Source organism: Perca fluviatilis, chromosome 11, assembly GCF_010015445.1.
Source record: "Perca fluviatilis chromosome 11, GENO_Pfluv_1.0, whole genome shotgun sequence".
Classification (NCBI taxonomy): domain Eukaryota; kingdom Metazoa; phylum Chordata; class Actinopteri; order Perciformes; family Percidae; genus Perca; species Perca fluviatilis.
Window position 1 is genome coordinate 26,776,752 of NC_053122.1, and position 14,067 is coordinate 26,790,818.

A 14,067-nucleotide genomic window follows, 5' to 3' on the forward strand; every position below is an offset into this window, starting at 1 on the left:
ACAGTGTGGAGATCTACCATAGATTGTAAAACTATTTTAATTAATTTGATCATTGACATCTGCACACAGCCACCTAAAGGTGAAGTAGCAAAAGTGAGTGTTCATCATAATCATGGTAAATATACACTGTAAATAATAGGTCGGTAACATATTTATAACATATTTCAGTTTTACATTGTAATAATGCATTAAAAGGAAAATGTTTAGATCTAGTAAAAGTGAACGGCATTCAGTACTTGTTTAAAATTTGGCTCTGCCAACATGGTAAAGAAATCTGCACAACTATACTGTTAAACTATTTGCATGACAGCAAATAGATTTATTTATATTTACCCATGCCACAAAACACACATATTGACATCTTATTAACATAAATGCGGAACAGATATGAAATTGCGAATCAGAAAATTTGTAAAAAAAAAAATTTAATATCAAACAAAACATGTACTACAGCACTACAAGGACCTCTTTGTAGGCTACATGTCAAAAACAGAAAAAGGACTGGAAAACATTCAATCTCTCAAAAGGCGTTGTGTGGGACTGGTGACTTACTCACAAGCCTTTTCTACATCAACTACTTTAAACAAATATGTCTAGTTGGGTAGGTGTATCTGCTTAAACTCTTGGCAATGTATACCAAGATAACATTTCATCTTGCCTTAAATTGCTTTTCAGGCAAACTTATGGTAAGGGTGTACAGCGATGCTCTCCTCTACTTTCAGTAGGTAAGGCTGCCCTTTTTGCCGGTCCACAGCTCTCGGAGCTCCACGTGGCATCCCAGATCTCTGAGGGCTGCTTTACCCACGTCACCACAGTCTTCATGGGTCTGCAGGGCCTGGGTTATCAGGGCCTCTGCTCCCATCTCCAGGATTGGTTGGCTTAAGTTACTCATATGTGAAACCAGATTTCTCAACAGCATACATGCCTGTTTCTGTTTAGAAAAAAAAAGAGAAAACAGGGACATTGAGATTTTACAGACTGTCCCAGACCTTGTTTTTCTAAGTAAGCATATTAATTATTATTAATGACCTCATATTACCTGCACATTGACCTTATCAGTATGAGTCTTCATAGCCTGCAGAGCAGCCAAGGCACCTCCATTTTCCATGATGACTTTGCAGTTGTTTGGTTTACGCAAAGCAAGGACAGAGAGGCATGCACAGCCCTGCTCACACACCTACAGAAGAACGGCAACATAATCTTAGGACATTTGCATTATTTATTTAGAACTCAAATACATTTTCATTCAACAAAAAATGATGTATATTAAAATGTGTATACTAAATGCTAGATCAAACCTATCCATAGTCAATTAACATTTAACTCACAGCAGAGATGTTCATGTGTTTGTTCATGGCAATGACAATGAGCTCGACTCCACCAGCATTAACAACTGCATCTTTCACGTCATCATTTCCTGCTATGGCTCGTATTGCACTAAGGACCTGCCGAACCAACTCCTATAAGGAGAAACCCAGTTTCAGTGAGCGGAACACAGAAGTTGAATCAGTTTGTATCACAATCCTTTGTTTTTAGTAGCCTACTGGTGTCTCATAGCTCTCCGCAAGCAGCGTCATGATGAGTTTCAGTCCTCCCAGATCACAGATGTCTTGACAGAACTCATTCCTTACAGCCAAATGGGACAAAGTCGCACACAGCTCTCTCAGAACAGAAGTATTACCGAGGTGAGCTAGGAGGGAGGAGCACAGGAGATAACCAAATTATATAATATAATATAATATAATATATATATATATATATATATATATATAAATAATATGATATGAAAAAAAATAAAGTAGTTGAAGCTATTATGCTAAACACCTACATAAACTAGCCATCAACTGGCCTTACCTTTTGCAGACTCAATCAAAACCTTCAGTCCATTGTGTTGAAGAACAATCATCTTGGCGTGTTCATGAGCTTGCCCAAACGGAACTCGGATATCATCGTCAAAGGTCATGATCCTGAGAGCAGCAGAGGCCTCCTTGACCAGCTCAGCACATCCACTGTGTTGTGCGGTGGCACCGGTCAGCAGAGGCAGGACGCCACCTTTTACCAAATCCTGCCTGTTTTGTTCATGTTTCAAACAGCAGTGACGCACAGTGCAAATGGCTACACGCAACACAGAGGAATCTGCCTCGTACTTCTTAAGGACATTCAAAAGGAACCGCTGGCCCTCTGCATCCAACAAGTCCGGCTGTCCATCGGTCAGCGCAGCCAGAGCGGCCAGGGCGGTTAACACAGCTTCCTGCTCCTCTACACTCTTTTGGCAGTAAGAGAGGATGACGGGGTAGGCGTCTTTTTGGGCAGCCAGGTACCTCTGGGCGAATTCAAGTGAGCAATGCTCAGTGAAGCGTTTTATGTCTGCAGTCACTTCCTTAACACTGGCAGAGTCTTTTCCAATGCGGAGGGAATCCAAAGCCTGCCAGAGAAAAAAAGATGATGAAGAGATGTTGACACTTTTGCAGTCAGCGATCCCTTTTTCGCAACAGCAGGACTTACCTGTAAGACCTTGTGTGATTGCTCTTCTTGTTTGTCATCAGATGATACAGCTGCTACAGCTTTTACTATATAGCTGAGGTCCACACCTGCATCCACACATGAGATTAGGGTTAATGCTTTGACACACGACAAAATAGCAAGTACAAAAATAGAAAAGATAAATAATAAGCATAATTTAGTAAGCATGCAGAACTAAGTTCGGAGGCAGCAGGGCAGGTGTGTGTGTGTGACTGTGTTCTCTTATTCAAAGCTGCAAATTTTGTGGGGGGGATGCCAAAAATTTAGGATGTAAGAATATCAAATAACTGAGGAGGATCTTTAAAAGAGTTTCAGTTACACTGCAGCCTAACTTTGTGTGTGGGTTGGTGGACCATTATTCAAGACAGAAGCCTCCATTTAATTAAGGGACTAAAGGAAAGTTATTATTTAAGACATTATTTTCTTAAACTACCCATAAAGGTAGATGTATATATGGCAGTCTATAAGACCACTGAGAGGGTTTTAATTGATCCAAGTGTTCATGAGACAGCTATTGTCATTTTGGAATACAAGGGAAATGAAAAATGATAACATTGCCAAAATGAAATGGCTACATATTTCCTGAGCATTATTCCAATATGGATATTGATCATGAGGCCTCATGGCTCCAGTGAGATGTGTATCAAGAAACCATTCCTCTACCATGATAAATACTTGTCTCAGGTTTAACTGACCGGAGCATCTGTCATCAATGATTTGACTTCTTTTGAAGTGCAAAGATAGACATTGTGATATTTTGCATTTGATATGTTTCACCGATGTCATTCTGACGTTTATATAGATCATAACAGGCTTGGCCTCATTCATAGAGTCAATATACAACTTACTGTATATCAACAATGAACAACAAAGCTGTACATTAATCAACTACCAGTCCTTGTGCTTTCTAGCTACGTTACCTTGAGACTCAAACTGCTCCACAGCCTCATTCAAAGCCTCATCAGGACCCATCTCAAACTCCTCCATGTTTTCCCTGACAACAGCATCAAAGGTTTCCTGTGTGATCCTCCGCTTCGCCATTTTCGCCAGTTAATCTCCACTGTGAAAAATAAGTGGAATACCCGATAATGTCAGAAGATGCGTTAATTCAGTCTTATCCAAGATAGCTAGCTAGCTAGTTAGCTAATATATGCGTTTCTACGCTTGTTGCAGACAACAGCTGATGGAATTGACAAAGCTACCGTTACAAAAAGCTGTTGTAATAATTTATGTATAATAGGGCAGAGACGGTAACTAGAACCTAGTAATAGAGAATCTTTGAATAGGTTGTAATCTAATAATTTCTTTAACTGTCTGGTTGTAATGTAACGTTCATGCTTTCATTACCTTGCACGGCAGCTGGATTCTCGCGATATCACGACGTTCTTCCACTTAAAAAAAAAATATCGTCATACAATAAATAAGTCAGATTACTTAACTGTTACACTGTTGTTAATATAACACATATTACCACCGCCGCCACCGCCCAGTGACAGACAAGTTAATTGAACCGACAACCGCTCGCTGATTACGCACTTTCCGTAGTCGTTGTGCACGCTACTTCAGCTCTCAGCCATGAGCGCGGGGCGGGAATTGGACGGAAATTTTTAAGTGAATAGTAAATTCCGCAAAAGGTCCCACTCATACATATTCTCGGTTAGGACTCAGACTGCAAAACATTAGTTCCAGTAATTCCGTTTCTCCTGAAGACAACGATTTAACCGTTAGTTTATCACCGGGGTCACGAAAAGGGAAAACATTACAAATGGAGTAACGTTAGCTAGAATGTTTAATATCAAGAAGAGGGAAGCTCCATATCTATGGGTAAACTCGACGTGATTATCTGTTATATAAGGGGACCGTGGATGAATGGGACACAAACGGATGATTTAAGTTTTATTTTGATTGTCCCTTCAAAATAAAGGTGACATTTTTGTCATTTATAACATCTTGGTAAATTCCCATGTCTTACTGATATATATCGTGAAATACCTATTTCGAGGCAATGTATTGCAATAACTGCAATAACTTGAATTACTCGAAAAGTTTGTCTTACTGTTACGCGTGTGGTTTTATTTTGAAGATAAAGACCGGAAGTTGTTATTCCTCTTGCTAGCTTGGCGCTACCGTGGGGGCGTGGATGTGTAATAAGAACGGATTGAGGTAGAAACCCTTTTTAAAGTCTATGGCTAGACATTGACAACGTGAGAGACCAACTGTAGGGACAAATTCGGCAGACGTTGGTCCAAAGTAAATTTGGTACATTTTGTCGTTGTTTTGTCTTCCGCTGAGCCCTGGTGCGTAGCCCTGCTGGGCTTTGCAGAACGAAGATCGGTCTGTGTGTCCACTGTGTGCAGGCAGTGTTTCAGTACAAGCCGCCTCCTAGGGTCAAGGCCCGGGACACAGCTCCAGCTACGCTCGGTGCTATATCGACAACACACAAAGAACAGCGAGCTGGCCCAAAACTCACCTGGAGAAAGCGGTGCGGAGTGTCTGACGCCAGGCTGTGGTACAATGAACTACTGATATAGTTTATGATGCAAAACATGTCCACCAATATGTGATGCTTTTCTATCAATGTCACCAGCTCACTGTCAAAACCCATGCCCAGTGTGATGCTGACACTCATCTTTGGCTTTCTTATTGTCAATATAAGAAGTAGGCCTATCCTTTTTTGCGTATAATGAAATAACACAGAAACTAACACAAGGTGTGGCTCCTCAAAATCATATATACATGTTTAATAAAGAGATTTGACTTGGCACTAATTTATCTGTCAGTTAAACTGGGAAATACACTGTCTGGACAATTAAATCCCTTCCTGATTTATATCCGATCTCCCAATTTGAAGATGAGAAGTTTGAAGAAGCAAGTATTCTATCAGAGTTCTGCTGTCAACCGGTAGGTGCATGCATCTCTTCATCCAGTGCATGTTAAAATTCATAATTATGCAGTAACTTAAATGAGTAAAATAATGTAATTTCTGTTTCAGATATTGCTTAGTTGTTTTGATCTGTCTTATTTCACCTATTGGCTTCTATTTTCAAGAACTTGGTGGACTCTGCTAAACCAGTGCTGCGGAAGGTCATCCAGATTTCTGCAGACTGCTTTTTCAGCTGGCAGTAAGAAGATATGTATTCTAAACCTATTCATATTTGTTCAGTTGATTTGAAGCATGTTTCATTATGTGTGGCATGCTTTTCTCTTTCTCAGCAACTACATGCACTGGAGAAGGACTTGATATCTGCCTGTGATCTCCTCTGAGTCGGAGCAGAGTATGCAAGAGTCATGTGCTTAGAGTAGACAAGGTAAACCGATTAGATTTATGTTGAACACATCGAGAGATTGTACATTGATGTGTGGTTTAATGCTCATGACCTCACATTAAGTCTGTTCTTTTCTTTTCCTGCAGAGCTCTGTTTTTACTAAGTAAAGGAATGGTAAGCATGAATCATTTTCTGTTAATTAAAGGCACTTTACATATTATTTGTGGAATAAATTATCGAAATTATCGTCATGGGAAAAATACGTCGATAATGGCTTCAGAATTTCAATGTCGATACATTTTTAAATTAATCGTCCAACCCTACATTCTATATTTATGTTTTTTTCTTTAACAAAATTTTATTTTTGAATCAACAGCTGTACAGCCTTCTAGAGAGGATTAATCCTGATCACAACTTTCCTGTCAGGTAAACTATACCTCATGATAAATAACATCATGTAAGTTTGTTCCATGCTTTTTTCTGAATTTAAAAAAAATAGTATAACTTTGATGAACTGCAGGACCACATCGCAGCCTGCAGCCTCCCTGAACACCACCTCATCCGTGTAAGTACAACGTCAGTCATTAAATCTATAAACACTGAGTCAATCACCCTGCCTGGATTTTTAAAAGAAAGTGTCATGTGTTGTGTTCCAGTGGACAGACGGTTTCCGCCTCAGAATGGCCCTGCTACCAGCCTGGCCAGCCTGCTCTGAGATCAAAACCCCACCCTGTCTGGGAAAAGGAGACACAGAAGAGCAATTGCTGGGAAAATGACATAAAAAAGATGAACTGAAAACAGGTGAAGCAGCTGATAAAAGGGTGAGAAGAAGATGGGGCATTATAATGAAATTGTGTCATTTGGCAGGCTTTCATTCAGGGCATTCCTTCACCTATTTGGGGCACTGGGCCATGACTGGAATGTAAGAAATCTAAGTTTGTTTTGGAAAGCAAAAGCATAATTTATTGAACTGAAACACTTTGAATTGGTTCTAATAGTTTGTTCTACTAGACCAAAAACAAGTTCTTAAAGAAGATGAATACAACTTTCATACGTGTATGTATTGTAAGTATAAAACTAGCTTAGCTTACTTGGCACAAAGACTGGAAACAGGGACTCCACAGGGAACCTTTAAGTTCAGCTGATTTGTCCCACTCATTTAGCTTATGTGTTCACTCTTTCTTTCTCGACCATCATGGAGGTACTGTTATTTTGGATGACATGAAATAGAAATGTTCAGAGAACATTAAAGATTAAATAATCTTAAATTACTGTTGAATTTAAACCATCCATTGGCCAAATGTCAAATGTGACTCAGTGTATTCTTGCACATGAACTCAATATCTGTCACTGTTTGGCTATATTCTGACACACAGTATTAGTTAGGATACATTTGGATATACAGTATACTATATATCTGTAATGATCTTAATGTAGCATAGTGGTATGTTCGGTATGTACTTGGCAGCTGCATGTAGTTTATTAACTGAAGAGGAACAAATATGAGCATTCATGAGATTAAAGACAATTTAAGATTATATTAGATTTTGCTAGACCCTGGAACCAGTTGACCATTTAATAGTCAGGCATTTAAGCATTTATTAATGTTTTGAAGGCATTGAAAGTGTACTTTAAATGTGTTTTGAGACGTTGATGCATCAAAAAAGTATTTGGATAATTTTTGGACACTGCAATTCAGTTGACTTGCTGCCTGACCTTTGGATTTTTGCCCTTTCACTCTCACTGGGGTGGTGTATGTTTATATGCTGTGCACATTTTGTGTGGAGTCAAGAAACCAGTAATAATTAGATGTATGATATATGTGTTTTATGATGAAACATATATTTTTTTAATCTTTTTGGAATCATTTTTTTTCTCATTGTTTTACTCATGTCTTCCAGATGATGGCGGTATAAATCTGTATTTAAATACCTTATTTATTTAATGTTACTTTTCACTATACCAGATGCAGTTGTTGTTGTTTGCTGATTACCGTTTGATTTATTATCAAATAACTGGTAGGACTGTCGATTCAGTCCCACTAATGTAGGAATGGTGTATTTTTAGTTTTCTCTATGAAGACATTTATTTTACAGATTTGTGCGCTGGTAGTTTCAAAATAAACTGCTGAGTTTGGTATTTTGCAAAGTAATTACTGCAATAAAACCTATGTTATGGATACCATTTATTGTATTAGCATTTAACAGTATGTTATAAAGAGGACTGTTTTATTTGTGTTTTCTCCATTGTCATTTTAACTGTGTTCAACTTCAACACATCTATGACTTTTTATAAATAAAAATACAAAAGTAGAATGCATTGATTATGCCCTAACAATGACTAAAATCTAAGTGCTGACTGAAAGAACCACAACAGGGTTTTTTCATGTTTTAGCCCACTAAGTACAAAACACACACGGTACACTTTATGCCAACCATTTTGCAGGCTGTGTTGTGTTTTTGACATTTCCATTTATTTCGTACATTATGAAAACCTGTAAGCAGACTTTTGATATTTGTTTAAGTTGCCAATGTGAAGTCTGCATGAATGTATGTCAAAGTTGCTCTATTATCTTAGAATAATGCAGTGTAGACCTCATGGCTCATTCAGCACTTACACAGCGATGGATTGCACAACTCGGTGAAGTTTAAAGTGTGTGCATATTCATTTTTATGGCATACAGAACTTAAAGGATGCTTGGATCAATAGAAGAAACATCTTAAAATCACCAAAAATATAATGTGTACATAACATATAAGAACTACAACTTGCAAACATACCGGAATGGTCCTATAAGGCCAAATTTAGGAGTTTATATCGATATCAATAGAATTCAATCAAATTTATTTAAAGTGTAAAATCACCATTAGACAAATATCCTAATTTGAAAGAGTGCAATTTTTTATTGATTTTTGTAGTGGCATTTTAGGCCTTTATTAGATAGGACAGCTTTAGACATGAAAAGGGAGAGAGAGGGGGAACAACATGCAGCAAAGGGCCGCAGGTCAGAATTGAGCCCACGACCGCTGCATCAAGGACTAAGCTTCTGTATATGGGCGCAAACTACCAGGTGAGCTACCCAGGTGCCCAAAAAGTGCAATTTTTAACCATGAAATCAGATATGAATTAGCCTTTCCTCTTTAAAAGCTTTAGTCGACTAGAAAAATAACCAGAAACATAATCATCTGCTGATATTTAACATCCATGAATTGGCCACAATTATATTAGAAAAATACAGAATACACAGTGTAGTTAAGCTACTGTTCAATAAAACCAGCAGGGTGATAAGTCTTATATTAATTGTTACTGTTTCATTTCATATGAAAAGTACTCGAGTATAAAACCAATTTAATAACAGAAATATGTCACTGAAAGCACTCTGAGAGTGATGTGGACATTGTTGCCCTCAAATAAGGGGCCTGACTTCTGAGGAATAACTTGAGTAAACTGTGAAGGACATTATGTTTGTGTCCAACGCAAAGGCCATCAGGGCTGTGAGGAAGACGAGGATCAGGTCACCTGTTTAGAAAAAGGTCACCAACAGGCCTATGTTTCAGATCATAACCACTGGCCTCGAACTGTCTAGAGATTTTTTAAAGTTTTAAAAATGTGAGTTCACAGTGAGTGGAAGACATACAGAGAAAAGCAGCACATGGTGAAAAGGGGGATGGTTTGGTGTGTATAACAATATATTCTATTCTCAAACACCCATATATAATACAATATATATACAATAGTGATCCATAGCCTACAAAAAAATCAATCAAGATTAGCCTACAGTGCTAGTTTGCCAAATCTGAGTAGTCTTTTATGTTGCCTTAATATGTAGGAGTCTTCTATTTTTTAGCTGTTAATTAGATGGCCAGGTTCCGAAAACATGAATATATATTGATCAACTGAAAATACCCACCGATTTTGACAATATTATTGCTGTAATATAAAAAGTAGCCTATCACGTCAGAATTATTAACTTAACACATAGCCTAATCGTCAATATTTTTCAAGATTGAGCATGAGGTTCTGCAGCCCATCGGTATTTAATGGAGATCTCCGATTTTTATCATTTAAAAATCAATGTTTTCAACAATAATAACATCATCAAGTTATGATATTTCTTCTCGTCTCTCTTATGTCTTCGTGTCCGCTGCTGCCGGGAAACCATCTTCACCAAAGGAGGAGGGTTAGTGAGAAGTGAGAAGTGAAAAGTTTTGGGACGCTCTAAGTGTCTTGGACGCAGCTGAAAAGAGCCATTTCCTGCCAAATAGTGAGCCCGTCTAATCGTGACTGCAGCAGCCACTTCCTGCATTGTTACAGTACTTAATGAGGATTAAGTTGAAGCTGTCATGTTGCAACTGGCGGCCATTACTCCACGCGGAAAGAGGAGATAGGCTGGATGCTGATCTTACCCATAGACAGTATATAATCTAATATGATATATATATATATATATATATATATATATATATATATATAACAATGATCTTACCCCTGTTTGATTTCACAGCTGATCCCTTCACCTGGTCAGGACCTGCTGACTGACTCTGTCCTGTCACATTGTAGTCAAATCATCAACTCTTTCACATTCCTACATGAATTAATTTGATTTGATTTCCTATAGCAATTTATAAAAAAATAAAATAAAAAAAGGCATCACATCATCATTGTTATGTAAAGTTATTAACAATGAGTACACAGACTATTTATAAATAGATGGGGTGGACAAAGAAAAAAGACCAAATGACAATATGCAATACAACATCACAAAGCCTCAGAAAAAAACTACTAAGACTATGGCCTTATTTTATAAGCTTAAGATGCTCTAGGTTGTAATTACTGCAGTGTAGGGATGTTTCACTGTATTATATTTCTAGATGTTTCTGTATTGTTTTCCACCTCTTTAAATATATTAAAAGACAAATTAACCTCTCATTTACTAATATTTGAAGTGCCATATAGCAGGCCCCTTGGAAGTGCGCTGGGCTTTGAAGCACATCAAACATAATGGCCAAACACTAGAATTACAACTCCCGGTCCGTCACGTGATGCCCTCTGGCCCAAAAACTATTTTCCTAAAGACTTACATAGCGAAAGAGACGTTTGTAAATGAGTGGATAAAGTTTTTTGAGCGTCACAAACACCGCAAAATGACTTGTTTTAACCATCAGAATTTGATCCATTCGGTCCGATGACATTTGGAAAGTCTAAGGTTAAATCATTTAATCACCATTTATGTTAGCGGAGCGCTAAACCGGAAGTAGCCGGCTCGGCCAGCGAAAGTCTATAGCGCGCCTGCTCTATGGGCCGCGCAGTGCAGAAGCAGCGTTGATCATCCTGGTAATTTTATACACGAGAAATTTCAAATGAATAAACCTGGCTCCGCCTTGAACGCTGTATCCAGTTCTAATTATACATCCATGGCTGTAGCCTGGATTTTAGAAATACTGTGGTTGTGAGTTTAAGTCTCCCCATTCATCTCCCATATACCCCCTGAAAAAATCTGACCAGACACCAGAAGGGATCTCTCTAAAAAAAAAGTATGATGCTTAGCTGTTTGCCTATTATTTCTGTAAATATTTCTCAACAATACATTTTCTGTTCTCTATAAAGCCATGAATCATATTCTAGTGGAGAAATAGTTATTGGACATTGGCACAGACTTTGTACAGACATTCATGGTCCCCAGTAGCCTGGATGCCAGCCGAACTTAGCCCCGCCCACAAAATTCGAGGTCGGGAAGTTCTGAGTATGACCACGTCAGGCTAGGTCCCCAGAGGATGAATCACAATAACTTTGGTGATCCCCTGACTTGTCCTCTAAACGCCACCACAAGATTGACATTTTTGTTTTTGAGTGAAATGTCTTGACGGCCACTGGATGGATCGCCATAATATTTTGGAGACCCTAATGGCTTTTTATCTAATGCCACCAGCAGGTGGTCTACACAACACAGATTGGCACACATTTTGGCACTGAGATTTCTGTTCCTCAGAGGAGGTATCCTGATGACTTTGGTGATGCCCTGACTTTTCCTCTAGCACCAACACTGATTTGACAGTTTTGTGAAATGTCTGGACAACTGTTGGACGGATTGCCATGCAATTTGGTGCAGCCATTTACTGTCTTTGTGAACTTAAGTCAGTGACTGACATACAGTGCCTTGCGAAAGTATTCGGCCCCCTTGAACGTTTCGACCTTTTGCCACATTTCAGGCCTCAAACATAAAGATATAAAACTGTAATTTTTTGTGAAGAATCAACAACAAGTGGGTCCCAATTATGAAGTGGAACGAAATTCATTGGCTATTTCAAACTTTTTTAACAAATAAAAAATTATTCAGCCCCTTTACTTTCAGTGCAGCAAACTCTCTCCAGAAGTTCAGTGAGGATCTCTGAATGATCCAATGTTGACCTAAATGACTAATGATGATAAATAGAATCCAGCTGTGTGTAATCAAGTCTCCGTATAAATGCACCTGCTCTGTGATAGTGTCAGAGGTCCGTAAAGCGCAGAGAGCATCATGAAGAACAAGGAACACACCAGGCAGGTCCGAGATACTGTTGTGGGAGAAGTTTAAAGCCGGATTTGGATACAAAAAGATTTCCCAAGCTTTAAACATCCCAAGGAGCACTGTGCAAGCGATAATATTGAAATGGAAGGAGTATCAGACCACTACAAATCTACGAAGACCCGGCCGTCCCTCTAAACTTTCAGCTCATACAATGAGAAGACTGATCAGAGATGCAGCCAAGAGGCCCATGATCACTCTGGATGAAATGCAGAGATCTACAGCTGAGGTGGGAGACTCTGTCCATAGGACAACAATCCATCGTATACTGCACAAATCTGGCCTTTATGGAAGAGTGGCAAGAAGAAAGCCAGTTCTTAAAGATATTCATAAAAGTGGTCGTTTAAAGTTTGCCAAAAGCCACCTGGGAGACACACCAAACATGTGGAAGAAGGTGCTGTGGTCAGATGAAACCAAAATCGAACTTTTTGGCAACAATGCAAAACGTTATGTTTGGCGTAAAAGCAACACAGCTCATCACCTCTGAACACACCATCCCCACTGTCAAACATGGTGGTGGCAGCATCATGGTTTGGGCCTGCTTTTCTTCAGCAGGGACAGGGAAGATGGTTAAAATTGATGGGAAGATGGATGGAGCCAAATACAGGACCATTCTGGAAGAAAACCTGATGGAGTCTGCAAAAGACCTGAGACTGGGACGGAGATTTGTCTTCCAACAAGACAATGATCCAAAACATAAAGCAAAATCTACAATGGAATGGTTCACAAATAAACATATCCAGGTGTTAGAATGGCCAAGTCAAAGTCCAGACCTGAATCCAATCGAGAATCTATGGAAAGAACTGAAAACTGCTGTTCACAAACGCTCTCCATCCAACCTCACTGAGCTCGAGCTGTTTTGCAAGGAGGAATGGGCAAAAATGTCAGTCTCTCGATGTGCAAAACTGATAGAGACATACCCCAAGCCACTTACAGCTGTAATCGCAGCAAAAGGTGGCGCTACAAAGTATTAACTTAAGGGGGCTGAATAATTTTGCACGCCCAATATTTCAGTTTTTTATTTGTTTAAAAGGTTTGAAATATCCAATAAATTTCGTTCCACTTCATGATTGTGTCCCACTTGTTGTTGATTCTTCACAAAAAATTACAGTTTTATATCTTTATGTTTGAGGCCTGAAATGTGGCAAAAGGTCGAAAAGTTCAAGGGGGCCGAATACTTTCGCAAGGCACTGTATTATCTTTTTATTCGACATACTGAGTGTTGTTTCCTTTTTTTTTAGGGCGGGGATTATGAGAAGATGGCCCCTTCAGTACAGATTTGATTGCATTTGTACGTGAGAATCTGTAGCCTCAGGAGATGGAATGGTAGGATGAGAGGACAGTCAACAATCAGACCTGATGACACAGCAGCATCTAGAGAGAGCTTTTTTTTGTCATTTAAAGAACAGCAACAAAAAACGCTGACAAATCACTCAACCCCCAACCCCCAACCCCCACCTGTTAGAGAACAGCAGCCCCCTACCCACTTCAGTCTACTTCTCACTTAGATCACAGTATTACAAACGCACATGTGTGTGTACATGTATGTGCATTTCTATGGGTGTTTGTGGATGAGGATTTGTTCAGTTGCAGGGACGCTTTAAAGGGATGCCATGAAAGAGGCAGCCAGCTGGATCCTTTATGGAGACGATTCTGCCACTTCTGACATAGTAATCCTGCCATGTATGCTCTGGACTTGCATGTATGGATCTG

At 39.1% G+C, this 14,067-nt stretch overlaps 1 protein-coding gene and 1 long non-coding RNA gene across 5 annotated transcripts; one reads left to right on the top strand and one right to left on the bottom strand.

Annotated features, from left to right (window-relative positions):
* Window positions 1-285: 285 nt before the first annotated feature.
* On the bottom strand, window positions 286-4,347 carry armc6 (armadillo repeat containing 6). The gene is made up of 9 exons (XM_039816804.1): window positions 4,060-4,347; window positions 3,871-3,914; window positions 3,444-3,583; window positions 2,506-2,591; window positions 1,855-2,425; window positions 1,545-1,690; window positions 1,329-1,460; window positions 1,040-1,177; window positions 286-931 (listed from the first exon to the last, which is right to left on the bottom strand). The coding sequence occupies exons 3-9, from the start codon at window positions 3,562-3,564 to the stop codon at window positions 719-721; spliced, it is 1,407 nt and encodes a 468-aa protein (XP_039672738.1). The 5' UTR covers window positions 3,565-3,583; window positions 3,871-3,914; window positions 4,060-4,347; the 3' UTR covers window positions 286-718.
* Window positions 4,348-4,615: 268 nt separating this feature from the next.
* On the top strand, window positions 4,616-7,973 carry LOC120569008. 4 transcript variants are annotated; one of them, XR_005640821.1, is made up of 8 exons: window positions 4,616-5,233; window positions 5,375-5,424; window positions 5,572-5,645; window positions 5,737-5,831; window positions 5,936-5,963; window positions 6,166-6,215; window positions 6,310-6,354; window positions 6,446-7,973. It is a non-coding gene; the product is annotated as an uncharacterized LOC120569008 (long non-coding RNA). The 4 variants fall into 4 exon arrangements; XR_005640822.1 differs by having other exon boundaries at window positions 4,616-5,032; XR_005640823.1 differs by having other exon boundaries at window positions 4,668-4,686.
* Window positions 7,974-14,067: the final 6,094 nt, after the last annotated feature.